A 12653-nucleotide genomic window follows, 5' to 3' on the forward strand; every position below is an offset into this window, starting at 1 on the left:
TCCTATGCCACTGGTTCCAGTTACATGGTGGTCTGTAGAATAGGATGCAATTTAGGTGGTCGAGTAGGGTTTTATGGTGGATTCTGATTGAGGCTCTTTCGAGTTGGGTTGTTATAGATTCCGCAGTGGTTTCAATTGTGAGGTGAGATCGGTATCAGTCTTTGCCTCCAAGGGAGGGCCCGGGACTGGCACCGACAAGCTGCTTCCTGCATGCCTGCTCCCATGGTCTGTCCTCTCCTGTTCCTGTCTGTAAAGACCTGGATGATTGCATTAACGTGATATCACACTAACACAATCATTTGCATCCTAGGCAGAACGCAGGAGCAGAAGAGGACATACCCAGAAGCTGGCAGCAGGAAGAAGCTTGCCGGCACCGGGCCCGGGTCCCCCCTTGGAGGCTGGGCCCAGGGAATCCCCCCCCCCCGTCTCCCCCTGAATTATACCAACTAAAACCAGGTGTAAACCCTGGTGAACAAGTTGGGTGCACATCTGTGTTATTCTAAATACTGCACACAATTTTCTGTACCACTCCTGTGCATGCCCCTCCCATGGGAACACCCCTTTTCCAGTTGTGCGCAGATACATTTAGGAGCTGTACTATAACTGTGCACTCAAGTGTATGTCTGCGCTAATCTGCCATTTCAGCACCTTGCGTCCATTGGAATATGTCTCCGCACCAAAATGTAGGTATGGAATCAGTGCCTACCTTTAGGCACCATTTATGGAATTCCACAGTATGTGCATGAATTAGCTCACCGTGTTACTGCACACATGCACTAACAGTGCTAATCACTAACTGCTTAGTGCACTTTAGTGAAAGGGCCCCTTAATTTTACTTTGTCAAACTGGGATTGGCTGCTTGCAAAGGATTGGCCCTCTTTTGGCTCTAAGTTGTCTGAACTGAAAAATAAACATGCAGTGCCTCTGTTAACCCCTAGGCTTTAATGGCCAAGGGGGGAATTTATCAATGTGGGCTACCATTACCACAAGTTGTGCTACTTTAGCACAAGAGTTTACTGTATAAAATGGAACCCTGTACTAAAATAGCACACAATAAATCCTTGCAAAACAGGGGAGTGGTATTGCCTTAATGCAGGGCTAGGCAACCACAGCCCTTGAGGGTCACAAACTATATGCATGAGATTGCTTTCCATGTACTGCTGCCACTGTTTGCAAATAGATCTCATGCATATTCATTGTGGAAATTTTGAAATCCCAACTGGGTTGTGGCCTGTGAGTACCATGGTTGCCCACCACTGTCTTAACGGTAGCCTGCAATGATATCTTCCTTCCAAAATGTCAAAAATAAAATAAAAGCTGAAACAAAACCAGTACTTTGTGTACAACTTATTTTTATTTCAAATGAAGTGAAATTATTTTTTTTCATTGTATTTTTTATTTTCTTTTCAAATGAGTGTACATCCCTACTGCAAATGATCTCAGTTGGCCATTGTTAGTTGAAGTGAACAATGATATCACACAAGAGACACCTTGTTACTCTGCTGTAGACTGAGGCTTGGCAGAGTTTGTAGGGTATAGCAGAAGTACAAAGGTCTTTCTTTATAGCGACCATGTTGTGACCCTAAAAGTGCGAAGGTGACTTTCATTGTTAGAAATACTGGACAAGACTACAATTTGATATAGATAAGATCTGTTATCAAATGGATATAAATGTATATTCTAAAAAGAAAGTACTATATCCTTAGCAAAAACAAGTTGTTGAATAAATATATTGTGCATTGAGGGGCCCTTTTACAAAGGCGCACTGAAAAATGGCCTGCGGTAGTGTAGACGCATGTTTTGAGTGAGCGTAGAATCATTTTTCAGCGCACCTGTGAAAAAATGCCTTTTTAAAATTTTTGCTGAAAATGGTCATGCGGCAAAAAGGAAAATTGCTGTGTGTCCATTTTGGGTCTGAGACCTTGCCACCAGCCATTGACCTAACAGTAAGATCATACAGTAACCGGGTGGTAATGGTCTACGTGCGTAAATGGCCACATGATAGCCAGGCGGTAACTCAAAATTGATGCGTATTGGGAGCACATAGGCACCTACGCAGCTTAGTAAAAGGGCCCCTGAATTCTGAAGGACAGAAGTGAGTGACATGTACTTACTTTTGCCCCACTGCCATGTGTTATCTCTTTGGGGGCAGGGTATAGCTGGCTGTCAATCTGCACACTCCCTTTTCTATTTTTAGACAGTTTCACATTTAAGACTCGGAATTTGGAACCACCCAGATCAAGGGCAAGGAAATCTCCATTTTCTGGAAATGATAAATAGTAGTAGTAGTAATACAGACATTTTATTTATACATATATACTATGCATATAGTTTTTTTCCCTTTTCAGTTATCACACAGGGCTTTTTGCCATAATCTTTCTCACTGACATTCTGATTGTGCAGTGTTCCTCACTCCTAGCCAACTATCACCTGTCACTAGTCTCCTTAGTTCTGCTATTCACTTTGATAGAGAACAGCCTGAATGCCTGCTAACAGCTAGCTGTGCCTGTACTTGTTTTCTTTTGAAGTCTTCATAGCCAGCTTTACTTATGATACTAAATCTTTTTTTTTACTGCTATGAAGCTGTGTGACCTTTTATAATTAAGAAGGAAGCAAACTACACAATCAGATCTAACACAGTATTGATCTACAGCTGAGCAGCAGCAGCAACACCTGAGAATTCCTTCCCAGAAATTCACGATAGCTCCTAGGAGCAGGAATGGCAATGCACAAATAAATCCCGATCATTTCGCAAAGCAAGACAATATTCTAGTCCTGGCCCACCAAGCAAATCAAGTGGATATGACTTAGTAAGATCTTTATTTCATTTAAAATGTGGATAAGATAAAGTATACTATACAATTTTATTTGGCAGATCACAGTAGAAGAACGCCCCTGACTTGCCCATGCCCCTCCCATGGCCACACCCTCTTTGCAGATCCACAGGGAAAATTTACACGTGCATCTTTATAGAATAGAGACTGTAAAGATACACATATAAATTTCAATTAAATGTTATTGTGGTTTTAATAATTAGATTGGCCAATATTTAAGCACTTTGCTTAGTGTTTTTTAAAATCGCTGGCCGTGGGATAAAGATAATCTGGCTAGTCAGCACCACTATCCAGACTTCAAATGGCACTGACTATCCAGATAGAGCAGCAGATGCTGTCACTATGCAGATAGGGCTAGACTATGTATACAGTGCTGAAATATCTGTGCCGAAAAAATGAGCGCTAAGTGCTATTCTATAAAGGGTGCCCCAAATTGTGTGCCGTTTATGGAATAGAGTGCGGCACCGGAATCCATGCCGAATTTTAGGTGCAGGGATTTATACTAAGTGAAATTAGTTGTGTGCTGTTTATGGAATAGAGTGCGGCACCGGAATCCATGCTGAATTTTAGGTGCGGGGATTTATACTAGGTGAAATTATGTATGGATTTGCCTTATTCTGTAATTATTCTGCACCCCTGACCCACTCATGCCCCTACCATGGCCACACCCCCTTTTCAGATCCACAGGGAAAAATTTCAATGTGCATCTTTATAGAATAGAGACTATAAAGATGCACAAATAAATTTCAAATATTGCCAATTAGCACCAATAATTTATTGTTAATGCCCAATTATCGGTGCTAATTGGCTTGTTAAGCAATTAAACTGCATGCACAATTTTGAGCGCCATATATACAATTAGGGTGATAGAGGCAATATTCAAACCATTGTCCCATCTATCTGGATAAAGGTAGGACGGCACTTTTTCTGATCTAACATCCGGATAGTGGTCCCAATATCACTGCTTTCTAGATAAATTGCCACTACACCCACAAACCATAGGCGTAGACTGGGGGGGGGGGGGCGATGACAAGGCACCGCAGCGCCATTAGTAAAAAAAAAAAACACATGCAGGCACGCGCTGCTCTCCATCCGCTTGGCTTCCCTGCCCTCTCTATCTGCGTCCCGCCTTCCTCTGACATCATTTCCTTTCGGGCGGGACGCAGACAGAGAGGGCAGGGAAGCCAAGAGGACGGAGAGGAGCGTGTCCGTCTACCCCTCTCTCTTCCTCCCTCCCTCCGGCGCAGGCAGCAGTCTTTTTCAGTGTTCCTGACAGCGGTAGCGATGTACACGCTGCCTTCGGCTCTGCCCCAAAGCCTTCTCTTCAAGTTCCTGTTCCCGCATAGGTGGGAACAGGAACTTGAAGAGAAGGCTTCCGGGGCAGACCGAAGGCAGCGTGTACATCGCTACCGCTGCCAGGAACGCTGAAAAAGCTGAAGACTGTTGCCTGCGCCGGAGGGAGGGAGGAAGAGAGGGGGTAAACGGAGTCACCATCTTGGACCTCGCGGGGGGGGGGGCAGTAGAAGGAAGATGGATGGAACTGGGAGGGGTGGGGAGCAGAGGGAAGATGGATGGTACTGGGAGGGGTGGGGAGCAGAGGAATGGACCAGGAGATGGATGGGATTGGGAGAGGTCAGGCACAGCAGAGGGAAGGAACAGAAGATGGATGGGACTGGGAGGGGTGGGGAGCAGAGGGAAGGAGCAAGAGATGGTTGGGACTGGGAGGGGTGGGGAGCAGAGGGAAGGAGCAAGAGATGGATGGGACTGGGAGGGGTGGGGAGCAGAGGGAAGGAGCAAGAGATGGATGGATTGGGAGAGGACAGGCACAGCAGAGGGAAGGAGCAGAAGATGGATGGGACGAAGGGATGGTGAGCAGAGGGAAGGAACAGAAGATGGATGGGACTGGGAGGGGTGGGGAGCAGAGGGAAGGAGCAAAAGATGGATGGGACTGGGAGGGTGGGGAGCAGAGGGAAGCCTACTGGAAAGAAGACACTGCATAAAACAGAAGACACTGGGACCAAAGCGAATAGAAAAACTAAATGATCAGACAACAAAGGTAGATAAAAGTATTTTATTCATAATTTATTAATTGAAATGTGTCAGCTTTTTGAAATGTGCATCTGTGATATTTTGCCTGTAAATTTCAATTCCGTCCTCCATATTAGCATATTCATTTGCATATGTATATATGCAAATGATATGCTAATGTGCTCCGCCCATTCTTTGCCCCCCCCAAATGAAACAGTCAAACTACGCCTATGCCACGAACTCCCTCTAGCTTTATGTGGATAGGGCCAGATTGTTTTCCTTCAGTTTGAGCTACCACTATAACATTTTGTAGAGGATGTCCCAGCACCCCAAATCTCAGGTACTGATAGTGCAGCCCCTTTAAACATAATTGTTCACCAAATACATGCATAGGAAAGTTTTATGTTAACAAAATCAAAAATGTAAAAAATAAAAAGCTAATATTTTTATGAGTTTGCAGTAAATGTAATTTCATATACAATATCAAAAATGTCAAACTAATCGAACTTGCTTCACATATTGAGATGTTCTCTGCATGATTTTCTATAACTATCCTTCAGTACAGGTATTCTAGGTAATCGGTTAAAATTGTATTTTCCTCACTGAACTGTAGATGGTGCTCTCATCTTGGTCCGCTCTAATGTACAGAGTACAGAGCTGAAAAATGGCTTGTGCGCCTTTACATGTATAACATCCAGCAAGATCATATTTTCTTTAATCCTTTTTTAACATTTCTAGGTATATAACAAATGAAACCACCTCACTGATCAAACTTAATACTTGTTTAACCACCAATAAAGCACAATCAAACTGACATACCTCCTGAGTCTGAAGTTAATGATATTCAAGTGAAAAACAGTTTAGTATCCCATAGAAAAGTACCCACTCTCCTCCACTCCTAACAACCAAGATCTTCTGTATTTCACTAGAAGAACTCAAATTATGGAATGGGATCTGCCTAGATTTAGGCAGTAAATAGGCAGCTACTTTTATAGATTATCTCCATTTATGCACACATATATTTAAATGATGGTATTCCGACTGACCACTATTCCGTAAAGTCTCACTTATATGCATTGGTGTGTACTTTAGAAGAAGACATGCATGTGGTCTAAGATTGCGCAGAGCATGGGCAGAGTGCACATTTACTTAAGGTTGACTGAATTATGGTTTTGGTTTCGGATTCGGTACCAAAACTGACCCGAAGTTTGGGTTTCGGCCAAAAATACCTGTGCATTTTCAGCAGAAACTGAAATCATGGTTCTGCCTCCTGCCACTGGCTTGGGGGACGGACTCGTGACAGCGACAGTGACAGGGGGCATGGCCATGGTTTCAGATTCGGCTTTGGTTCCAGCTGAAACCAAGGGAAATTTCAGTTAGTGATTCGGTTTTGGCAGAAACAAAACCACTGGTTTTAGTCAGCCTCTAACATTTACACATGTACATTCTGGAATACTATAACTTATACATGTTCTTCAGCTGATTATGTGCTCACAATGAGATTATGGGCACATGTGTGACATGCTACACTAGTATTCTATAAAGAAAAGTGCGTGCCAAGCAGGGTCCAATTAGGCACTCAACAGGCAACTAAAATAGGCCCCCCATTCCAGAATTGCCCCCAAGTTGAGGATAATTTTCTACAGGTCACCAAAAGTTAGGCATGAGGATGATGCACACTAACCCACAAATTCTATATATAGTGCTCAACATTGTATGTGCAAATTTGGGCATTATAATTTGAACACGCAGTTTAATTGAGTAACAAGCCAATTAGTGACAATAATTTGGTGCTAACAATTGTTGGTGTTAATTGGCTCCAACTTGGATTTACGCATGCATCTTACTAAGCGCTATTCTATAAAGATGTACAGATAAACCTTTTAGTGTGCAATTGAAAAGGGGCATGGCCATGCGAAAGGCATGAGTGGGTCAGGGGTGTTCACTAAAGATGCGTGCAGTATTATACATAAGTACATAAGTATTGCCATACTGGGAAAGACCAAAGGTCCATCAAACCCAGCATCCTGTTTCCAACAGTGGCCAATCCAGGTTGCAAGATCCCCAAAAAGTACAAAACATTTTATACTGCTTATCCCAGAAATAGTGGATTTTCCCCAAGTCCATTTAATAATGGTCAATGGACTTTTCCTTTAGGAAGCTGTCCAAACCTTTTATAAACTCCGCTAAGCTAACTGCCTTTACCACATTCTCTGGCAACGAATTCTAGAGTTTAATTGCACGTTGAGTGAAGAAAACGTTTCTCCAATTCGTTTTAAATTTACTACATTGTAGCTTCATCGCATGCCCTCTAGTCCTAGTATTTTTGGAAAGCGTAAACAGACCCTTCACATCTACCCGTTCAACTCCACTCATTATTTTATAGACCTCTATCATATCTCTCCTCAGCCGCCTTTTCTCCAAGCTGAAGAGCCCTAGCCGCTTTAGCCTTTCCTCATAGGGAAGTCATCCCATCCCTTTATCATTTTCGTCGCCCTTCTCTGCACCTTTTCTAATTCCACTATATCTTTTTTGAGATGCGGCAACAAGAATTGAACACAATAGTCGAGGTGCGGTCGCACCATGGAGCGATACAAAGGCATTATAACATCCTCATTTTTCTTTTCCATTCCTTTCCTAATAATACCTAACATTCTATTTGCTTTCTTAGCCACAGCAGCACACTGAGCAGAAGGTTTCAACATATCATCAACGACGACACCTAGATCCCTTTCTTGGTCCGTGATTCCTAACGTGGAACCTTGCATGATGTAGCTATAATTCGGGTTCCTCTTTCCCACATGCATCACTTTGCACTTGCTCACATTAAACGTAATCTGCCATTTAGACGCCCAGTCTCCCAGTCTCGTAAGGTCTTCTTGTAATTTTTCACAATCCTCCCATGATTTATTGAATTTGAATAACTTTGTGTCATCAGCAAATTTTATTACCTCACTAGGTACTCCCATCTCTAGGTCATTTATAAATATGTTAAAAAGCAGCTGTCCCAGCACAGACCCCTGGGGAACCCCACTAACTACCCTTCTCCATTGAGAATACTGACCATTTAACCCTACTCTCTGTTTTCTATCTTTTAACCAGTTTTTAATCCACAATAGAACTCTACCTCCTATCCCATGACTTTCCAATTTCCTGTGGAGCCTTTCATGAGATATTTTGTCAAATGCCTTTTGAAAATCCAGATACACAATATTAACCTGCTCACCTTTATCCACATGTTTGTTCACCCCTTCAGAGAAATGCAATAGATTGGTGAGGCAAGATTTCCCTTCACTAAATCCATGTTGGCTTTGTCTCATTAATCCATGCTTTTGAATATGCTCTGTAATTTTGTTCTTTATAATAGTCTCTACCATTTTGCCCAGCACCAGCGTCAGGCTCATCGGTCTATAATTTCCCGGATCACATCTACTACTACTACTACTCATTTCTATAGCGCTACTAGATGTACGCAGCGCTGTACAACCTGAACATGAAGAGACAGTCTCTGCTCGACAGAGCTTACAATCTAATTAGGACAGACAAACAGGACAAACAAGAGATAAGGAAATATTAGTGAGGATGATAAAATAAATGTTCTGAACAAGTGAATAAGGGTCAGGAGTTAAAAGCAGCATCAAAAAGGTGAGCTTTTAGCTTAGATTTGAAGACGGTCAGAGATGGAGCTTGACGTACTGGCTCAGGAAGTCTATTCCAGGCATATGGTGCAGCAAGATAAAAGGAATGGAGTCTGGAGTTAGCGGTGGAGGAGAAGGGTGCAGATAAGAGAGATTTATCCAGTGAATGGAGTTCCCGGGGAGGAATGTAGGGATAGATGAGAGTGGAGGTACTGAGGAGCTACAGAGTGAATGCACTTATAAGTCAATAAGAGGAGTTTGAATTGTATGCGGAAACGGATAGGAAGCCAGTGAAGTGACTTGAGGAGAGGGCTAATATGAGCATCTGGAACCATTTATAGAAAACTAGCATAAGTTTGCAGTTATGCACTTACCTTTAGGCACAATCAATTATGTTAGCTCAATGGCTGGTGTAAATGATTGTGTGTAACTGAATTCAGGTGCATAATTGATAGTATTCTATAACCTGTCCCTGAAATTCTATATATTGCGCCTTAATTTCTATGTGGAAATTGAAATGTATTCTACAGTATAACAATGTGCATAACTTAATTGTTTAACTAGCCGATCAGCATTGTCAGTTGGATATCCTGCGTTTTTCACTTGGACTTTTATTTTTCCGAAAATGGACCAAAAAGATAAACACACATAGCTCAAAAACATTTAGCAACTAGCCATTAAAAAAAAAAAGATAGACATTTTGCTATTTCAAAAATGACCATATTCCCCAATCGAATTTTGGACATTTTGAGCAAAACATCTAAAGTAGGACTTAGATGTCATATCGAAAATGCCCCACATAGAGGGGCATAATCGAACGCGAACGCCCATCTCCATGGGCGTCTATGTCAGAAAACGGGTATGTGAAGAGGCGGGACAGACCGTATTATCGAAAAAGATGGGCATTCATCTTTCGTTTCGAAAATACGGTTTGGACGGACCAATTGCCATGGATTTGGTCCTTTCTGAGATGGGCGGGTTTTTTTTTTTTAGCGATAATGGAAACTAAAAATGCCCAGCTCAGAAACGTCCCTATCCAAGCCATTTGGTCGTGGGAGGGACAAATGCACAACACTACCATAGCTCTTAGGGGTGAAGGGGGAACAACATGTGGGTACAGTGGGTTTTAGAGGCCTCCCATTTACCACCACAAGTGTTACAGGTGGACGGGGGGGGGGGGGGGGGGGTGGACCTGGGTCTGCCTGCCTGAAGTGCACTGCAGTACCCACTAAAAGTGCTCCAGGGACAGGACTTGTTGCTGCTGTATAACCTTGGCACAGCAGTTCACACCTGAAGACTAATGTCGCTGAAAACGTCCTTTATTTGAATAAGCACGTTTACTCACAGTTAACTGCAGATTAGAGATTGTGCCCCACTGGCAACGAGTCTCACTGGTACTGAGATTAGCAGTAGGTCCGAGCTGGCAGAATAGTGTATAGTGCCCTCTTTTAGCAACATTCAAGGTAAAAACTAAGTGCTGTAACGTGGCTAACACATGAAAGGGATCTAAACCTGTCTTACACAAATGGCCACTACCTCATGGACTACCGGAAACAAAACAGGGCACACTCTGACCCAGTAAGCAGAGGGAAAAGCACCATGGGAGTAGAGCTTACCAACTACCAACACCGTGAGCATGTAACACAAGCTAGTGGAATCACAGAGTCCAATACCCTACACCCACCACAATGCATTGCTGATGTGACTCTGCAGTGCCCATAACAGAAAAGGTGTCACACTCGCCCGAGACCCGCATCAGAACCAGGGAAAGGCTGTCAGAGGATAGAACACATTCTGCTGTCATGGAGGTGGGTACGGCTGGGCATTTGAGGCTGGCATACAGGCTAGGAAAAAAGTTTGTAAAGTGTTTTTTTTTTGGTGGGAGGGGGTTAGTGACCACTGGGGAGTCAGGGGAGGTGATCCCTGATTCCCTCTGGTGGTCATCTGGTCAGTTGGGGTACTTTTTGGGGACTTGGACATGAAAAAAAGGGTCCAAATAAAGCGGACCAAATTCTCGTCAAAAACGCCCTTCTTGTTTCGATTATCAGCTAAAGACGCCCATCTCTCCTCGGCCGATAACCACGCCCCAGTCCCGCCTTCGCCACGCCTCCGACATGCCCCCATGATCTTTGTTCGTCTCCGTGATGGACTGCAGTTGAGGACGCCAAAAATCGGGTTTCGATTATACTGATTTGGGCGCCCACGGGAAACGGACGCCCATCTCCCAATTTGGGTCGAAATATGGGCGTCTTTCTCTTTCAAAAATAAGCTGGAAAGGTGCCTAAGGGGCATATTTTCAAAGCATATAGATGTCTCATAAATGGGCAAAAATTATCCATCTGCCAAAAACATTCAAACTACAATTTTGGAATGACAGAATTTGGACGTCCTACACTGCAGTTTGTCCAAATAGCAAGGGCATGTGTTTTAGGGACTAGGGAGGGCCCAAAATTAGGACGTCTAACAACAATAATCAAATCGGATGAAACGTCCAAGCCTAGAAAGAAAGAAAGAAAGAAGGAAAGAAAGAATGCATCCATTCTGCAGCCCCCCATTACCTCTCCACTCTCATCTCTCCCTACATTCCTCCCCGTGAACTCCGCTCACTGGACAAATCTCTCTTGTCGTCCCCCTTCTCCTCCACTGCTAACTCCAGGCTTTGTTCCTTTTCCCTCGCGGCACCTTATGCCTGGAATAGACTTCCTGAGCCTGTATGTCTAGCTCCATCTCTACCTGTCTTCAAATCTATGCTGAAAACCCACCTTTTCACCACTGCTTTTGGCTCCTAGCCACTTCTCAATTGCTCTCCCCTTGTTCCTTCTCACCCAGTACTTCCCTCGCCCTTAATTGTCTTGTCTGTCTGTATTTTTTAGATTGTAAGCAGTGGCGTAGCTAGGGTAGTTGACACCCGGGGCCGGTCATTTTTTAACCCCCCCCCCCCCCGAAATCCAGTACTAGGCATACCGAGAATACAAAACACTCAGGACCTATAGAGCAATTCTACCATACCATAAGCAGTAATTTGCACGAGTCACACAAGGAAAAGGAAAGCATCTTAAACACTACAGTGAGCACTAGAACATCAATTCACCTATTGTAAAACGAAAATAGACAGATTAGTACAGATCGTCGATCCTGCACAGTCAATGCCAACCGAAAGCCATGTCTTTTTCACAGATACACCCTAATCCACTATAGAATAAGTAATCACAAACTTTCTATTTAGACAAAAATTAAACTGAACCCCCGATGCCAGACTCTGCATACAATGCAACACCACAGAAACAGAAAATGTCCTCTAGTACTGTGCAAAATATAAAGACAGCAGATGTAAATTTGAAAAAACTAACAAATACCAATCACCACTTTACAAATTAACAAATAGAAATAAAACAAATAATATCATTTTATTGGACTAATACAGTTAGCTTTCAGAGGCCAAAACCTCCTTCCGCAGGTCAATTCAGTATAGTACTGTTAGTGTCCTATCCTGACCTGAGGAAGGGGGTTTTGTTCTCTGAAAGTAAAATGTATTAAAATTAGTCCAATAAAAAGATTACCTTATTTACATGTTCTATTATAAACATTTATTAACACAGCTACAATACTACTTTATCCTAAAGCAAAAAAATATAAATATATATTTACAGTTCGTTGTCTCTGGTTTCTGCTTTCCTCATCTTTTCACTGTCTTCCTTCTATCCAGCATCTGTCTCCGCTCTCTCTCTGCCATCCACTGTCTGCCCTCTCTCCCTTCCATCCACTTCTGCCCCTTCCATGCACCATCTGCCCCAGTCTGCCATCTCTCTCTCTCCCCCTTCCATCAACATCTGCCCTCTATCTCTGCCCCTTCCATCCACCATTTGCCCCAGTCTGCCCTCTTTCTCTCTGCCCCTCCAATCCGTCTGCCCTCTCTCTCCCATCCGTCCAGGGTCTGCCCTCCCTCACGTGCCCCCCTTCCATCCAGGATCTGTCCACTCTCTCTCTGCCCCCTCTTTTCAGCCCCCAGTTCCAGTCCCCTTCATACACCACATGCCTTGCATCCCCCCCTTTCAGCCCCAGACCCATTCTCCCACCTGCCCCAGGCATGGACCCATTTTCCCTCCTGCCCCCTTGTCAGACCCCAGTTTCAGCTTCAGACCCCTTCTCCCAT

The 12653-nt window shown here is 43.5% G+C and overlaps 1 protein-coding gene across 1 annotated transcript in view; it reads right to left on the reverse strand.

Moving 5' to 3' along the window:
• The window catches only part of LOC115471270 (putative hexokinase HKDC1), a 220313-nt gene that overhangs the window by 178594 nt on the left and 29066 nt on the right, over nt 1-12653 (reverse strand). Inside the window, exon 3 of the mRNA XM_030204972.1 lies at nt 2115-2263. Within this exon, the coding sequence (XP_030060832.1) occupies nt 2115-2263 (149 nt within the window). The remainder of the gene's footprint in view (nt 1-2114; nt 2264-12653) is intronic.

Source organism: Microcaecilia unicolor, chromosome 5, assembly GCF_901765095.1.
Source record: "Microcaecilia unicolor chromosome 5, aMicUni1.1, whole genome shotgun sequence".
Taxonomy (NCBI): Eukaryota; Metazoa; Chordata; class Amphibia; order Gymnophiona; family Siphonopidae; genus Microcaecilia; species Microcaecilia unicolor.